The sequence below is a fragment of the Indicator indicator genome, chromosome 7 (assembly GCF_027791375.1).
Source record: "Indicator indicator isolate 239-I01 chromosome 7, UM_Iind_1.1, whole genome shotgun sequence".
NCBI classification, from domain to species: Eukaryota; Metazoa; Chordata; class Aves; order Piciformes; family Indicatoridae; genus Indicator; species Indicator indicator.
Window position 1 is genome coordinate 16,300,239 of NC_072016.1, and position 17,645 is coordinate 16,317,883.

At 38.8% G+C, this 17,645-nt stretch overlaps 1 protein-coding gene across 1 annotated transcript in view; it reads left to right on the forward strand.

Annotated features, from left to right (window-relative positions):
- Positions 1 to 1,172: 1,172 nt before the first annotated feature.
- Positions 1,173 to 17,645, forward strand: part of ERCC6 (ERCC excision repair 6, chromatin remodeling factor) — a 46,285-nt gene continuing 29,812 nt past the window's right edge. Inside the window, exons 1-5 of the mRNA XM_054382191.1 lie at positions 1,173 to 1,205; positions 1,723 to 2,150; positions 5,140 to 5,260; positions 7,189 to 7,297; positions 9,133 to 9,856. Of these exons, the coding sequence (XP_054238166.1) occupies positions 1,726 to 2,150; positions 5,140 to 5,260; positions 7,189 to 7,297; positions 9,133 to 9,856 (1,379 nt within the window). The 5' untranslated portion in view covers positions 1,173 to 1,205; positions 1,723 to 1,725. The remainder of the gene's footprint in view (positions 1,206 to 1,722; positions 2,151 to 5,139; positions 5,261 to 7,188; positions 7,298 to 9,132; positions 9,857 to 17,645) is intronic.

Consider the following 17,645-nt stretch of genomic DNA (forward strand, 5'->3'; position numbering starts at 1 on the left):
GACCTGTAGTCCTTAACAGACTGCTTGTCCGAATTACTGCCTATAATGCAGCCCTGCTGCTAAATCTCAAGCTGCAGAGCACCTTTTTTCCCTTGAAGAAACCTTGGTGCAACCAAGTTTTTTGCCCGATGACACTTGCAACCACTACATCATGCTTTCTTTCCCCAGCCTTTCAAAGGACAGTCACTTGGTGTTGAAGTATGGCAGGACAGAAAACCGAACTTTTGAAGTGTCCCCTTGTAAGCAGTTCCTCTGATTTCCAGGCATTTGTCCCACAAGCATCGACTCTCTGCAAGGTGGCCACCCCGGGGTGACCAGCGTGCTACAGTAACCATCCACAGGTGACCTGTGCATCTTAGCAACCAGCCCCCAGAGGGTCCAAACGCCGGGTTTACGTCAGGTAAAAACGCATTCATGGGGCAGCCTGACAAACTGACGGCAAAAGCCAGCGGCTGCCGGCCGTCTCGGAACAACCGGGCGCAGCTCCTCTCTGCACAGGCGTGGGACGACGCACGAAAACGCTTCACGGAACGCCACCTCCCCGCCACGCTTGCGCAACGCTGATTGCCACCGACCCTAAGGAAGTGACGCTTTGCAGGGGGGCGGTGAGGTGCGCCGCGGCCTTCCGGGAGCCGGGCAGCGAGGTGAGTTCTGTGTCGGGGACCGCTCTGCGGCCTCTCCCACCCCCCCTCGATTCTAACCCGGGGGCGCCAGGCAGAGGCCGGGGGTAGACGGCGCCCCTCGGAGCCCTCGCGTTTCTGTCCCGGCCGGGCCGGGCCTTGCTGCCATCCTCGAGGGACAGCCTTTGGCTACGGTTCTGACTTGGCCGTGCAGGCTCCGGCTTGCTCGCAGAGAGAGGTGGTGAAGCACGGGAATTTGGGGGCTGGCGTAGGTGGGGGCTGAATGAGGTCCGAGTCCCTCAAGGTGAACTGTCCGGTGCGGGGTTGTCATAGTAAACGTTGCCTGAATACGGGGCCAAACCCATTGCGTGGGGTCGGAGCTGATGGAAGAAACGCTTGAGTTGGAATTGAGAACTACGGGCTGCCATAGCCGGAGAGGTTGCTGTTGAAGCCCACCTGCCTTCTTAATGTCTTCTTGCAATTTAATAACCCTTGTTTCTCCCTGAAACTGATAAAAAATACGTCCTTTCACAAGACAGTCCCGTCCTGAGAGCTCCAAGCAATACCAGCGCTAGGCTTGCCGTGGTAAGTCAGTCCAGTGTTTATTTCCTGGTTAAGAGGCTTTGTGCACCATGTCAAAGCTGAGCTAACGATCAGCCAACTATTCTCATCAGTGCATTCACCAGTAAAGCAATCCCTGTTTCAAACATGTCTATTTTTGATGTTTGGATATGTTATGCTGCATATAGTTTTGTTATGTTGTAGTCTTCTGTAGCATGACCACACAAGATTAAGTTTATGCTTTGGCAAAAAGAGGTTGTTTTATTTCTCTTGATATCACTATCTTCCACGAGTATTCCATATAGTTCCTTTTGGAAGTTTTGGCACTTTCTCCTTTTGATTGTGTGAAGAGTTAGTGTGGAGAAGCCTTTTGGGGGAGGACTCATAGAGAAGCAGACTACTAGGGGTTTGGAAACAAGACTTTCTTGTAAAGAAACATGTTTGTTGTTTTGATTACTTTTATTTGGGCACATTCTTTATGAGGAACTTTGTGTATGTGAATGTTCTTAGGATGATGTGGTTCTCTGTTGCCTTTGAGCAGAGGATGCCAACAGACAACAGCCACCTGCCAGACAATATCCAAGAACAAGATCCTCTTACTCCTTCAAGCAGTAATTGCCTGCATAATGCTGAGGAATTGGAAAATGGACAAGAAAATGATATTTGTAACAGTGACTTGGATAATAGAGTTCCCAGCTCTACCAGCCAGTCATCCGCTTTCATGGCTGTCCCTTCGGAGATGCCCAGAAGAGGACAACCCCTTTTACAGATCAACAGACAACAGATTCAGTCCATCTCACATAGTGCACAGGCTGCTGAACTGAAGGGTTTGGGAGTTGATGTCTATGACCAGGATGTATTAGAGCAAGGAGTTCTTCAGCAAGTAGATAATGCAATTAACGAAGCTCATAAGGCAGCAAAAACAGCAGATGCAGAGAAAGAATATCAGTCAGTGTTGGATGACTTAAGGTAAATTGTGTCCTTTTTTCCTGTGCCTTTCTGTTACTTGGCTATCTAAAGAGGGTCAGTGACTCCTGTTTTTAGAAGCTGGAAGATGAAAGGATGTTTTGAAAGCACTGGATGGTGTGTACTCTTCCGAGTCACTCACCTTTCTAAAACGGAAAAAAATATTTTTCACATCAGAGCATTGCTTCATTGCTCTTATTTGGTTAGTCCAGTCATGCATCAAGGCAGTAGAGAACAGTGCCTCTCCTTTTTCTGCTTTGTCTCCTACCTTGCCAAGATGCATGTCTGGTTTATGGGCAGTGGAGAACTGCATCATACTCTCTATTATTCAAAGTTACAGTCAGAAGTAGCGCTGCTTCAATTCTGTATGCTTCATGGGGTTATCTGCTTCTGGTTATGTGCATTCTGTAACTTGATGGCCCCATATCGTGAGTGTACTACAACCAAAACAACCTTGTTAGAAGCACTTTTATGAAGTACTTAATGACACCATAAAAAAATTAAATGCTTAATCAACATGGTATATTGACAGTAGAAGTCTTTGAGGAGCATGTCCAGAGAAGGGCAACGAGGCTGGTGAGAGGCCTTGAGCACAAGCCCTATGAGGAGAGGCTGAGGGAGCTGGGACTGTTTAGCCTGGAGAAGAGGAGGCTCAGGGGTGACCTCATTGCTGTCTACAACTACCTGAAGGGAGGTTGTAGCCAGGAGGGGGTTGGTCTCTTCTCCCAGGCAACCAGCACCAGAACAAGAGGACACAGTCTCAAGCTGCGCCAGGGGAGGTTTAGGCTGGAGGTGAGGAGAAAGTTCTTCACAGAGAGAGTGGTTGGCCATTGGAATGTGCTGCCCAGGGAGGTGGTGGAGTCACCATCCCTGGAGGTGTTCAAGAGGGGATTGGACGTGGCACTTGGTGCCATGGTTTAGATAGTCATGAAGTTTAGGGTGACAGGTTGGACTCGATGATCTTTGAGGTCTCTTCCAGCCTTCTTGATTCTATGATTAGTAGCCACTAGTCTTTTGAATTTTGGTCTTAGGTCTCCCTTTCTGTTTCTAGTCTCATTGTAGAGTTAAGGTGTGAACTACTGCAGATAAATGTTTCTACCTGTGCCTCTTTCACTGTATTGCAGTAATGCTGGTTTTTAGTACTCAAGTGCTGTGGGCCTCCATTACCCATGGGAACTCCTGCATAGCTTTCTCGTTATGCATATGCTGAAATTTATGCATTTTGTGATCTTTTCAGTTTGGGTGTGGAGAAGTGAAATTATCGAAGTTTCCACAACTATAAGTTAATTGCAGCTGTTACGCAGCAGAAGGACATGATGAGTAAGATGGTCATTGTGAGGAAGAATGGAGCAGTGTACCCATTGCAATTAGATTATGTGGCTACCAAAAGAGTGGTGCACAGCCCTGGCAATTAGTTGATATTTTCGTGGTTTTCTTTAAGAAGCATCCTATGATTTTTTTATTCCCTTGTATTTTCACCTTCCACTTAAAGTTGTAAAATGAGATTTGCCTGAGGGGATCCAAATGGCAATCTGTGTGAGATGTAATGTGCAAGTCTGAAAGCTGGCTTTTGGAAAAATTAGCAGAGATACAGCTGGGTTGTTGAGCAGAGGGACTAACAATAGTAAAGATATGAGTAGAGTTGGTATTAGAGTAACTTGAAGTTTTGTTACAGTGAATATATGACTAGAGGTAAAATCAGGCAAGAAGTGGGATTTTTTTTGACATGGAGTTCATAGTAGAAGCTGCATGATTCTGTAATAGGCACACAAACTTAAGCGGAAGGAGAATAAAAACCGTTTCAGATTAAATTGTGTTTTAAGTTACACTGTTGTGTTAAACAATGCATTGTAGAAAGAGGAAGTAGCAATTTGTGTCAAAAACCCCTAAGACCAAGGAAATAAGAGCTGAAAGGTAGGAGACATGCAAGAAGAAATGCTTCAAGGTAACAAAACAGAGGACTAAGAAAGTTGGAACAGATAGTTCAAAAGCATTGAAACAGAATGAATGTGGCAGTGATGACTGGAGAGCTGGTAGAATAAGTCTTGTAGAGGAACAGTGATAGAATCCAGATTAGAGCTGGAGGGAAACATATCCTGATTTCCTCCCTGACAACTGAGGATGCTTACATAGTGCATGTCTTTGCATAGGAGGGGAATAATGGCTGCTTTGCAGGTGTTATAAAAGAGTTTTCTTTGTCGTTTTTTGTAATGCTTTTGAGATACTTATTTGCATATCCTTGTGAAATCAGAATCAACAAATCTAGACCTGTTGCTTCTGGTGGTGGGGCAGCACCTTCATCCTTGCAAACAAATCCCACAGCAGAAACAGATTATATTATGTTACAGTATGTGTTTCAACCTGAATTTCATATTGTATATGGAAACAGGAAAAATGGTAGTACATGAGTAAGGAAAGTTTAATGTTGATGCTCCATCAATTCTTTCAGTTTATCTAGTCTGTCTTCCTGGAACTGTATTCATATCTTGTAGTCTGTTCTTTTTGTAAAAGACATTATAAAGCTAAAAGGAATAAGCCTCCTTATATAATGGCATCAAACAGCTTTAGAAAATGAAAACTTTTCATTTGTGTGTGTTTTGTCTGTCTTGAAAACTTTTTCATTTGTGTGTGTTTTGTCTGTCTTGAAAACTTTTTCATTTGTGTGTGTTTTGTCTGTCTTGAGTAATAACAGCAACCACTATCACTTGCTTATTACAACCATCAGACTTGTAAGTTCAGTGCTGAACATTGCAGTGGTTTGTTCAGTTTCCTTGCCTTTGGAAGTTTAGTATCAGCAACACTTTGTTTACAAATATTTTATGATGTACAACTTTTTAAAGTCTTTAGTATTTCAGTGTTGTTTAAATATAAGTTGCTTATTTAAAAACTTACTTTAGACCTTTTTTAATCTTAAATCTCTTGGAATTTCTAAATTGTCAAGAATGTGTTATTTTGCTTTCTAGAGTTGACTAGTATCTTCTTGTTTTTTCAGATCGTGTACAACTTCTCTGAAACAAATAAACAAAATTATTGAGCAACTTTCACCTCAAGCTGCCAACAACAAAGACATAAACAGAAAACTAGATTCTGTAAAACGGCAAAAATATAACAAGGTGATTATACTGATTTTCTGCTGACACTAGGTAGTTTGTACCTTGTCTTAAGGTTCGGATTCTTGTTTAATTACATAGTTCAGAGTCAGTCTACAATTGTTGTTTCTTCCCTTTTAAATGGTTTCATTTTCTGACAAAAAATTCTAAATAACTTATTTAAAGATATGGAAGTGAGATTTTTTTTTTCTATTCTAAGTTTCATAAGCTGTAAAACAGAAGTTCTAGAACCTACTCAGAAGATTGATTTGCATTAATTTAATTCAATCCCTCCCAGTAGTATTGGGAGAATTAGCAAGCATTGTTAGCATATGATTCAATAGCTGACCTAAATCTCAGCTCTCATGATCTTCATTCCCTATCTTCCTTTCCTTCATCTTCTTTCTTGTATCTTGTGCCAGTACATGTAATTTCTTCCTATGAGCCATTTTAACTCACTGATTTGTCAGAAACTGTTCTAGCTTTTTGGGTGTTTTTCTGCCTTAGTAGTAAGTTAAAGGTGCAGAGCACTCTGGCAGGCATCAGGGTAATGTGAGCGATAGGCCTATACAGCTGTGAATAGGACAGAGGAGACGGGAGAAAAGGAAAACTTCTGCTGGTCCAGATGGTAGTACATTGATCAGCTCACTGTCTGATAGGAGTTCACCTGAATACTTAATGATAAACCTGACTGAAAATTTACTGCACTTTCCCCTCAGACACTTCTTACCAGTCTCAGGCCATTTGCCTCTGACTCATTCAGTTGTTTTTTAACCATGAGGTGTAAGAATAAATCCCTGTATAAAAACCATAACCTGTAAAAGCGGTCCTAATAACCTCAAGAGTGTTTTGGAGGCTGTTTGGAGAAAGACAGTCTTAGACTTGAGCTGCTTTCTATGTGGAGAAGTGCCTTTAGGTATTCTTTGTTTTGTAGTATTTTTAAAAGTGGTCAAAGAGAGAATCATAGAATCAGTCAGGGTTGGAAGGGACCACAAGGATCATGTAGTTCTAACCCCCCTGCCATGGGCAGGGATGATAGAATTCTTCCATTATTGAGACAGATGGGCAATTAATGACTGGTACAAGACCAGTATTTTCTTAGAGCTGCAATACAGGGAGTGTTGTATGATGAACAATTCTCTGTGAGCAAGGATAATAGTGCATACCTGGGAAATAATGTATCACACCATACATGAATATGGTGCCTTTTGTGGTTTGAAAAGTGCTACATGAAGACATTGGCAGGCTAATGAAACCTTCTTCACCAAAAACATTTTTTAAAAAATTGCACATTTTGGCATAAACTTGATTTTTACCAAAGTGCTTGCCTTTCTAGGTAAGCAAGACTTTTCAAAGAACAGAGTTACAAATGTGGAAAGTTACATTGCCTATGTCTTTGTTTTACTGTTTGGAATTTTTCATTACATAAATGAAAGTTAGTGATACCAATGAATCACAACATCACCAATAAATACACAGTTGAGGATATACCAGTCAGATAAAAGATGTAACAGAAGATCCATAGCATAGCATTTTCATAGCAGTAATTTACTATACTTATTAGACCATCTGTAACATTGATTTTTTTTTTTTTTTTTTTTACTTTTAAGTCATTCCACTTTGTAGTTTTTGCTGTTAAACTAGCTGTGACCACTCTTGAATTAACAGTGTACTAGGATAAAGGACTGATTTGCAATTTCAGTTTCTTTCTAACAAAAAATATTCCAAAACTAGCATTGTGGTGACGTTTTTTGTACTTTTCTTACAACAGTTGTGGTTGGAAAAGACCTTTAAGATCATCAAGTCCACCAATTTCTTGTTTCAAGTGCAATGATGTGAACATTTGAATATAAGATACCTGGTAAAAGATACTGTAGTAATTTAAGTCTTTTTTTTAAGAGGATGGCAAGTTTACAAACCATATTAAATTATGTATCTATTTGTCATTCAAGGAGCAACAACTAAGGAAGATCAAAGCAAAACAAAAGCGTCTCCAGTCATTTCTTGGTGGAACAGAGATTCTTGACAAAGTAAATGAGATTGAATTTGAGGAAGATGAAGGTATGGGAGAAGGCTGAAAGTTCTATTATACTTTGATGTAATGCCCTTTTTGTTCAAAGCTAGTTTGCAAGATCTTTGCTAATAAGGAAATTATTTTCAGTGGTTTGTTTTAAAAAAGAGAGCTAAGAACATTTATTCTCTGCACCTGCAGAATTGCAGCTCTCGGCATATTCACGTGGGAAGTTTTAGAAAATGGATATTAATTCCATGTTCAGCTCAGCAGGGAATAGCTGAGGCATGTTAGAGTGTTGGGCTTAATAAATTGGAATCCTAACATTTTTTCACAGCTAATTTGATAAAGATTGCTAACATCTGATTGAATTACATTTTATATGCTGGATATTATCAATCAGCATTAACAAAATTGTTTTTCTTACTGTTGGGAAGTATCACTAGAAATGGAAGGGGGAACTGCTTCTCTTTTTCAGGCTGCAATGGAATTGAAAAAAAAATAGTAAGGCTTCTTCCAAAACAGGGTATTTGTTCTTTCAGTGTTTCACTAGATGTTCTTTCTCACTGCTGCCTGCAGACTGCGATTGGATTTTGTAGCTCCAGCTTGGCTGTCTCAGCTGCAGTCACTATTTGTGGTATTCTGCAGGGCAAATTTGGACCTCATTGACATCTACACATCACTTTTGGGTTATATTGTTTGCAGAGGTGTAAACTCCTTGTGCTATTTATCCACTGCAGGTGTGGCTGGAGTACATTCCAGATCTCACAGAGCTCATGCTTCTGTCCTAATTCAACAAAATTTACAGGAGTCAAAATCTCAGTAGACTTCTCTTAGTGGAAAAGTACCTTGCAACTCATGTACCCAGGGTGATGAAATCTAACTGAGGTGAATGGAGCCCAAGACAGAAGAACTAGTGTTGAATAGTTTCAGTAGTTTGAGAAACTGAGGGGGTGGAGAGGGAGGAGTTTTGTGCCTGATACATCATCAATACTCATTAAACATGTTTTGGTGATAAATACATTGTTTTAAATAGGACCATACACAATTGTGTGCCGTGCTGGCAATTCTAGTACAGCTACTGTGAAATTTTGGACCTTAATAATTAATTTCAGGTTGAAACTCACCTCTAGCTTCCTGAATTCAAGAGCTTTTATCCCCCCTCTTTGGTTTAAATACCAATTATAATTTGTATTAAGAGGCATAGTAACTGTGTGTACAGTTTAGCCAAAGTGTGCTTTTAGGAGAAGGTGCTGTGCAGCTAATCTGGCTTTTAAAGTAATAATCCTAATTAGAATTTTAGAGTAGGAAGATGGCTTTTGTTTGTTTTGTTGTTTGGGGGAGGGAAGGGGGGTGTGAAACATGGAAAGACAGTCTTTTATGTGTTCTATAATATTTGTCTGTCCTAGTACTGAAAATGTCAAATTTCATGCTTATGAGTAGGATTAAAAAAATCAGAAATGGACAATGTTGCTGCACATGGGAATGCAGTAGTTTCTTGCACTGAACATGCTGATATGGCTTGAATTGACAACATAGGGGGCACATTAGAGTTCATGTGCCATGGGGATATGTGTCGTTTCGTAGTTGTTATTGCTACTTTGTGTTGTTTCAAAAGTATTTGCATTTTAATAGTATGTGTAAAGTTTCGTGTATGAAGTCTGAGGAGTAGTTAGAAGACCAAAAAAGTCAGGCTGCAACTTTGACCTCAGTTTTGCCTTTTTTGAACTTCAAGTATCATGCATAATGCTTTTAAATTGTATGTACAGACTGAACTGAATGCATATAAATATTAGAAGGGGGACTCCAACACACCCTTGTTGCTGTGTTTTGAGTTACTCTGAAGGTTTTAAAGTCATGCTGGATGTTCTGATTTTTGTTGTAGAACCTGGTCCATCATGTCTTGGCAGCATGCTTATGCCTGTTCAGGAGACAGAGTGGGAAGAGCTTATTCGCACTGGCCAGATGACACCATTTGGAACTAAAATACCTCAGAAGCCAGAGAGGAAGGTGCGACAATTAATGCTAAATGAAGCATCTGATTTTGAGAAGTACTTAGCAGACCAAGCTAAGCTGTCATCTGAAAGAAAAAAGTTATCCCTTCGCAAAGGAGCAAAGAAGAAAGCACAAGCTAAAAATGCTAAGTGTGTAGCTCCTGCATCTACTGAAAAGGAAAAAGGAGGTAAAGTTTTGTCAAAAACAGATAAGCGCCTGAAAAAACACATGAGAAGACTTCAGAAGCATGCCCTTCAGATTAAAGCAAAGGCAGAGATTCCAAAAGAAAAGAAATACTTTGAGGTCAGGAAGTTCAAGTGTCGACAGGAGGATGATAGTGAAGAGTCTGAGTATGTACCTGATGAGGAGCTCTTTGATCCAGAAGCAGCAGAAGAGGAGGAACAAGCATCTTCTCATGCTGAGAATGATTCCGATTATGAACTTGGGAATTTGTCAAGAAAAAGAAAATACTCAACGAAGAGAGATTTTGAAGAGGCTGAAGATGATGCTGACTTCTTTCCAAGCTCTGAGGAGGAAGAGCATGCATTGGGGAAGCGCAAAGTAAAGAGATGGAGAGATGATGGAGACGAAAGCTATTATAAACAGAGACTAAGGTTAGTCCTAGACATTATTAGAAACATGAACAAATAATGTTGAAAATGCAAAGGGCAATGTCTGTAATACACTGCTAGGAACTGAAGTAAGGAAAAGGAGACAATCAGAAGGATCATAGCCTGGCATACCTGCTAATTACAAGGAATGTGCTGTTAGATTTTTCTGATTGTTGTAGGTCCTTCAGTAATAAGTTATGTGTGTATCAGTAGGTGTTGTTTTTAGAACTGTGAATATGCCCAAAATGTGTGTGTATAAAGCAACATATTACTTGGCAACATTATACTTAAGTTGTTGCCTTTGTCTGTAGATCATACATCTACCTTTCAAAAAATAAAAAGATGATGTGTTTTGTTTGATAGGCAAAACTACAATGCAGGCAGACAATGCCCTCTGTCTTCAGAGGAATGGCAATTTTCCACTGAGAGAGAAATCTTAGGTTTGGAATGGGGTGAGGTGCTGAGTTTTTTGCTTTAAGTAATTAACTGCTAGTCAAGAGGAAATAATTTGAGTAAACTATAGTTACATAGTGTTTTTGCATAATCTGTTAGTTTATTGAAATACAAGGTAATTACATATAATTTATATAGCTAACAGGTTTATTTGAAAATCATTATTAAAAAGATCTTTTGAATTTAAACTTGTTACTAGTTTATACGGGAAACGACGATATCTAGATTATTAGAATGTAGTCTCTCTTGCCTAACTTCTAACAGAAAACATAAATAATGAAGTTTGGCCACTTATATTGCTGTTATTCAGGTTTAAGAAGAACTGCTCTGTTTGACAGTGATTTTTCTCTCTGTTCATGATGAAAGTGAGGGATAAAAACATTGTTATCTATAGTGACAGTGGTGGTGGTAGTGGTATTTTCTGTTACGATGATTACCTAACGTCATAAACTGAGGTTTCTATGGAAAATCTGGTGTTAAGTGAGAAAATGAAGTTAAGAACACAGGTTGGTTGTTTGGTTGTTGTTTGTTTGGTTGTGTTTTTTTAATGGCAGCTGAAACACGTTATGCTAATCCGTTTATGAAATTTGTATAACCCGTGTGTGGATGATCTCTCTCTAGCTGCAGTGTGCTGTTGAGAGAGTTCAGCTTGGTTTTGGCTTGGGTTTATGGGCTTTTTCCTACTGGTAGTGTAGCTGTTGAACTCTCTAAACTGAGCAATGTCTCCATTTTCACACGTGCCTGGTAAAACATTTTGAAGCAGCAAAAGTGGCATGTAACTTGTGTAGTTAGCATTTTAACAGTTTAACATGCCAGTGAAGAAGAAACATTTCTGCACGTACTGGGAGGCAAAAGATCAAGATCACTGAAATGGTTGTTTAGTTTTAATCATTCTCTAACCACTGGCATGTTTTCTTTCGTCTAGTATAAGGACTGAGATTTGGATAATGAACTTCAGCTTGCTGATAGCATGCTTGCTTTTTAGCTACCTTCAAGTAGTTCTATAGTCCTCTAGAAAATCATGGATGCTAACTTGAAAACAGTGCTCTAGAATGGAAGGAAGAATGTATATGAGGGCAGTCAGTGAAGTATGATTGATGTAGTGATGAATCCTAGCACAGGAACTTGATTAATACACGGGAGAGTAAAATTTTACACTTCTATAGAAGTACAAAATCTTACGGATTTAAATGAATCTGTATCAGAGAAAGGCTCAGGTAGAGGCATAAACACGGTCTTACCCTGTGGTGAGAGTCTGAGTTGCTGTGAATGAAGAGATACCTCCTGATAGCAGAGATTCTCGCATTTGTAAGATTACTGGTAACAAAAGCTTAGGTAGGAAGAGTCCAGCTTCACTTTCACATCCCAGATTACAAAGGCAGATGAGCAACCAGTATGAGGCAATAGGTTTGCAGTCCCAGGATGATGCTTTTCAGAGTTAAAACATAGGTTTTTGTGCTTGAATAGAAGAGCTCAGCAAGAAGCTAATCTGAGTAATGTCCGAAGGGTCAAAAAGAAATATGTTTTTTATTGGTTGCATTAACAAAAATTAATTGTACTTAAAGGGTAAAATATTTACTGTTTTATTGAATAAAACTATTGCTTTTCACATTTAAATTAGATCAATATTAAATCATTTTTAATTCAGTGTTTTCATCAAGAGTAATTTATTTTGATTGAAAGTTTTAATATGACTCACAGTTTAAATTCATTCAAACACGTTTTTTAATAATGTTAAGATTGTGACAATTTATCCTTAGCAAAGTCATATCATAGACTACATTTCTTTTGGTTACTAAAGTTACAATAAAAGCCTAAATGAATTTTAGAAATATCAGTAACTGTAATTGCTACCAAAACACTACATCTCTTAAAAATTTCATAGCTACAGTTATTGTGACTCTTAAGCTGCAGCTGTCCACATTGACGTTTTTATACTGCTACCCCCAGGTAATCTTCATTATGGGAAATGCCATAAGAAAATAAAATGTGGTGAATTAAGAAACATATTAAGAATGCTATAGAAGTGCTATCATTTGCTTACATTTATATCTTGTTTCATGTCAGTTTTACTTGTGAATGCAAACAAATGGGTGAGATTATAGTATATTTTACCTCAGAGAAGCAGGGGAAAATCCTTTAGGATTACTTTAATCTTCTGAACATCTAGTCTTGTGCTTGGCACCAAGTGCAGTTCTATATTCTTAAAGACTGAAAATTAGTTTCCTTAACATTAAAACTTTTCAGAGATGGGACTTGGAGAGATTGGTCTGTGTCAAGGGGAACCTACAATGGTGCTGTTAAAGCATGATAATTTAGCTAACTGCAGGGCTGCAAAGCATCTTTGGAACAAGAAACTGTTTTTAGAACAGGAGTTGGTGTTATCTGCAGTAAACAAAGCAGGCAGGAGGGCACCTGACTCTGTCCTTCTGAGGACGATTTTCAGTGGTCAGCCGGTCACTCAAAGCAAGATATGATCAGCAGAACATGAAAAAAAGTAGCAGTTGGGTATATGGAATTCAGGTCATGCTCTCAGTATCTTCAGTTCTTTCTCCCTTGCATGGGTTTTTGCTTTCTTAGGTCATGGCTGAGCCAGTTTCTTTGAGGTCTGTGGAATGACTGAAAATGCACCCATTTTCAGCTTCTTTTATGTAAGAGTAAACACGCATGCAGATTAAATGCATAGGAAATAAACCTTTTTCTTTGTTCTCAACAAGAAAACTGCTGCATGGTTCTCTTGTATTATTCTCAAGACTTTGCAGATGTGGAAACTGCAGTTTATCAGGACTAATTTTGTTTTGCATGTTCATGAAAGTTTTTGGTTTCATGTGTTAAAATGCAATGCAAAGGTATATCGAAGTAATTTTTACTGCTTGTAATATACGTACTTAATGTGTTACATTATTATCATCACCAAAAAAAATAGCAGTCTTAAAAGGTCACTATTCCCATAGCAGTTGTCAGTATGCATCTGCTTGCTGCTTCAAGGAAGGAATTACATGTCATGCTGTAGAAGGTAAGTGCCGTATCTGTGTTCTCTTGTGTGTTCTGCATAGTTTGTGGAGTACGGTTGTTTGAGTTCTTCAATTGTTGTCAAGTGCTCAGAGGGGAGGCTAGGCAAGTTGCTTCTGTCCATGTCTCCCAAGTGACATCCAAGCAGCTGAGTGGCTGGAAATCATGGTTATCAGTGCACAAAGCAGTTGGTACAAAGAATCAAACAAAAATTTTGCTTACAAATAAGTTCGTTTGCTCAGATCAGATTTCATGCACTAGCTCTGTTTGAAGTATCTGTCACTGAATCTCTTGATGTTTCAGAGTTATAAATTAAAAAAGGATTAAATACTACCTTTCCTGAAAGATACTTTCTTAGAGCATCCTAACTGCTCTTTAAAATGACAAAGCCAAGACGCAAATGAAGATATATTTTGGCTCTCTCACTGAGTACACCTTTCATTCTAAACTCAAGTGTGTCATTATCTACATCACTCTTAATTTTCTTATGGAGACTTGCAGTACTAACTGCATGTATTTCATCTGTTAGGATGTACCAATTAAATTCACCCATATAGACCATAAAAAGTTAAATCAGAAAAGTAATGCTGAGTGCTTCAATTTAGCAAATTAGAATAATCTGTAAGGGATTCTTAGCTATATAAAACAGAAAACATATTGTGCTTCTCAAGTGCAAACTATATTAAACATTCAGCTTGGCTCATGACTGGTTTTGTTGGTTGGATTTTTTTTGTTTGTTTGTTTTAAATCAAATTGTGCTCATTACAGTTTTGGATGCAGAATTTCTTTCTAGGGTATGGCAGTAAGTGGGAAATGGGCTTAGTATCTGAATGCATCCTTATATTATGGAAGATTTAATTGTATGATATATGGCTTCCATACTGCAATTTCAGGATAAAATTGTATTCATGTCAGTGACCGTGAACGACATTAAAGAGAATTCTCAAAGGTCAGATGCTTTCAAGATGCTTTGCTGATATTATAAAACCTGTATCTTCTGATTGTTTGAGCACATAATGATGTTCAACTGAAATGGATAAGAAATATATTGACCAAAGGGTTAATATGTTACTGTGTGGTTTAGTCAAATATTAACATGCTACTGTTTCTCCTTCCAAAGTTTGACTTCTGGGGAAAGGTACAAGACCAAACTGACAACTGGCAGATCTGGTGTAGCAGATAGTGAATGTCCTCCTATTGCTTCAGCTATGTACATCTTTACACTTTTTAAAAGAAAAGAATGAAGTTTTAGTGTAGAATATCTTAATGCAATATCTCAGAGTCTTTCAGAAACTAAATACCTTCACACTCTGAAAGTTGGTAGTGGTAACCAAAAATTGCTACTTTTCCTTTAAACTTGTAAGTGAGGGGAAAAGAATGTCCAGATCTTTGAAAGAGATGTAGTTCCAGAGCTTTTTGTAATTATACACTTCAGTAAAGGAACAGATACTGTGTTTATAAAAATAAACTTTTCTTTAAGAAAATTAAGCATGAGATTTATTAGTTCGAATTCTAGATATATATCTAGGTATCTAATCACTTAATTTTCTTGCAGAAAATACAGTAGTTACATTAGGGTGAATGTCTAAATTCCTGGGCAGCTACAAGCTGGTTGTTTTTGGATCACTTTTTCTCATGTACACTAGAGGGCAATCTGTTTCTTCCCAGGGGAGCCTGAAGCTCCAGTGTTGGCTGCTGTCAATTGATGTTGGAATATCGAATTAGAAGCAGACTACTACGCAAATAGTTGCCCTGCTCAAATTTAATATGGACTTTTTACCAAGCTGCCGGTTCAGAGGCTTTGTAATGTACAATTGTTTTTATTTTAGTGTGGCAAGTAGGAGATTTCTTCCTTGGTTTGAGTCTTCTCATAATCCAGTCAGATAAAATAATGAAGTTCTGACATGTCACAGTTCCAGTAATGACAGTCTGAAGCAATGACTGTCAGCATTTGTCAGTTTGAATTGTTGATCTTTTTCTGGAACTCAGAAGAAAAATTTGCCATCTGTGGCAGATAGCTCAACACTGTAGTACTGAACAAAAATAAATGCATTTTTATGCTGTGCCTCTAGAATGTATCGTATCTGCCTGCTAGACTCCAGTCCATGAATGGTGTTTTCCAAAATCAAACATTTAACAAGACTATAGGCTAAAACAGAAATTTCCATTCCTCTGTTAGGAGAGAGATATAAAAATATCTGTGGAGAAAACTTTGGCACTTAATATATTTTTAGTAAGTTCTCTTTACTGCTTAAGGAGTACTATGTCCAGATCTGGTGCCCCCAATATAGGAAAGAACTGATGGATTGGGTCCAGAGAGGGCTATGAAAATTATCAGGGGCTTGGAGCACCTCTGCTATGAAGACAGGCTTGAGGGAGCTGGGATTGTTCAGCCTGGAGAAGAGGAGGCTCCGAGGAGAGACCTAATAGCAGCCTTCCAGTACCTGAAGGGGACCTACAAGAAGGATGGAGAGAGTCTGTTTACAAAAGCCTGTAGTGACAGGATGAGGGGCAGTGGCTTCAAACTAGAGAAGAGCAGATTTGGATTGGATATCAAGAACAGGCTCTTTGCTATGAGGTTAGTGGAACACTGGAACAGGTTGCCCAAGGAGCTGGGGCTCGACAGGGCTCTGGGCAGTCTGATCTAGTTGAGGATGTCCCTGCTTGCTGCAGAGGGGAGTTGGACTGGATGACCTTCGGAGGTCCCTTCCAACCCAGACCATTCTATGATAATTTCATATGATGGTGTAAGAACAGTCCAATAATAAACATTAGCAACACATCAGTTTTTAATCAGAAAACTATCTTTCTCCTTCTTGGGTTTTTTCCCCTGCATAATGCTGCTTTTTCTCTTCATCATCATTTTTGCTTCTGAAGACTTCCTGTTGTAACAGGTCAGAATATATCAGTGAATATATTCTAAACCTATCCAGCATTGTATTATCTTAGTCAGTTTTTCAGTTCCATCATTTTTGGAAGCTATTGTAACTTGTGTATATTAGAGATGGTGGTGTTCATTTTCACTTAATAAAACAGTACCAAATTTTAAGTTTGTGACTAGTTCCATAAAGGCAGACTGCATTTTCTCAAAAAAAATACTACTGAAAAGCTGATCTAGAAACCTGCCATAATTACCTTTGTCTTGTGAGAAAGGTTACATGGTTGGATGAATAGGTATGAACTATATAAAGTGTTGAATTTCTTCCCTGTAGTTCCTAACCAAACTTTTATTAAACCAGCTTTTCAGAGACCAAGAAACCGTCAAGTCTGAGTTCCTACAAGTTTCACTGAAATCAGTAGTCAGGAAGACCAGAGAAACTCTTATTAATGCTGCCACTAGAGAAAATTAGCTTGAGCTTGAGTCATGAGTTTGCAGATCCCATGGAAGATGATTTTTGAATGACCTAACAGCAAGAAGAGTCTCTTTTAAGTGTTCCCACTTTATTTCATGCCAGAGAATGCAAAATAGTGCCTTTAGGAAGGTAGGCATCATTGGTTTAATTGCCCCCAGAACTGCTTATGTAATTAAAACATACAAGGGGAACACAGGAACTTCATTGCCTGTTGTTTGTTTGTTGGGTTTTTTTTCATTCACTAGTGTGTTTGAGATAGAAAATTTGAATTACATTTGATTTTTCAATGGTTTCTGCCAAAAGCATTTTTCTCTGCTGGAGAAGTCTCTTCTTATATCAGGCTGGAAAGAGGTACGTTGTCAGCCATGTCTACCCTTAACATGATTAAGCTAGATGGCAGCATGGCTGAAGTCCTAAAGACCTTTGAGCAGCACTTCTGATGTTTTACAGTGTTCTCTGGTTTGCTTGCCAGGTTGGAAGTGCACAATGTCAGGGATAGTTGGGCAGTTGTTTGAGGAAAAATGTATTTCTAACTCACTCTATTTGGCTGATGTAAATCAAGATAATGAAACATTTTATGTTTCCGTAGCTGACGTTGTCAACTTTGGGCCAGATTTAAATAACATTTTTATGATTATGCTTCTTTTTCCTGATCTGGATAAAATTGGGCTAGTAGTTTTGAAAAAATAAGGCACTCGGCACATAAATTTAAACCACACCAGATTTGGCATAGCAAGGCTGGAAATATTAAAATGTGTATTTTCTCCCTTTTTAAATAGTTCAGTAATCTTTTTTTTCTCAGAATATGTGGTGTTAAGCCATTATCCTGCCCTTTGGTTTTGTTTTGGTGGTTTTTTTGGTTTTGTTTTGTGTGCTGCTACAAAGGCAACCTAAGAATGGGTAAATGACTATTAACTCACCTGTGATCTTTTTCGAAAATTCAGAAAATGAAAGCATACTGGAAAACTATTGTG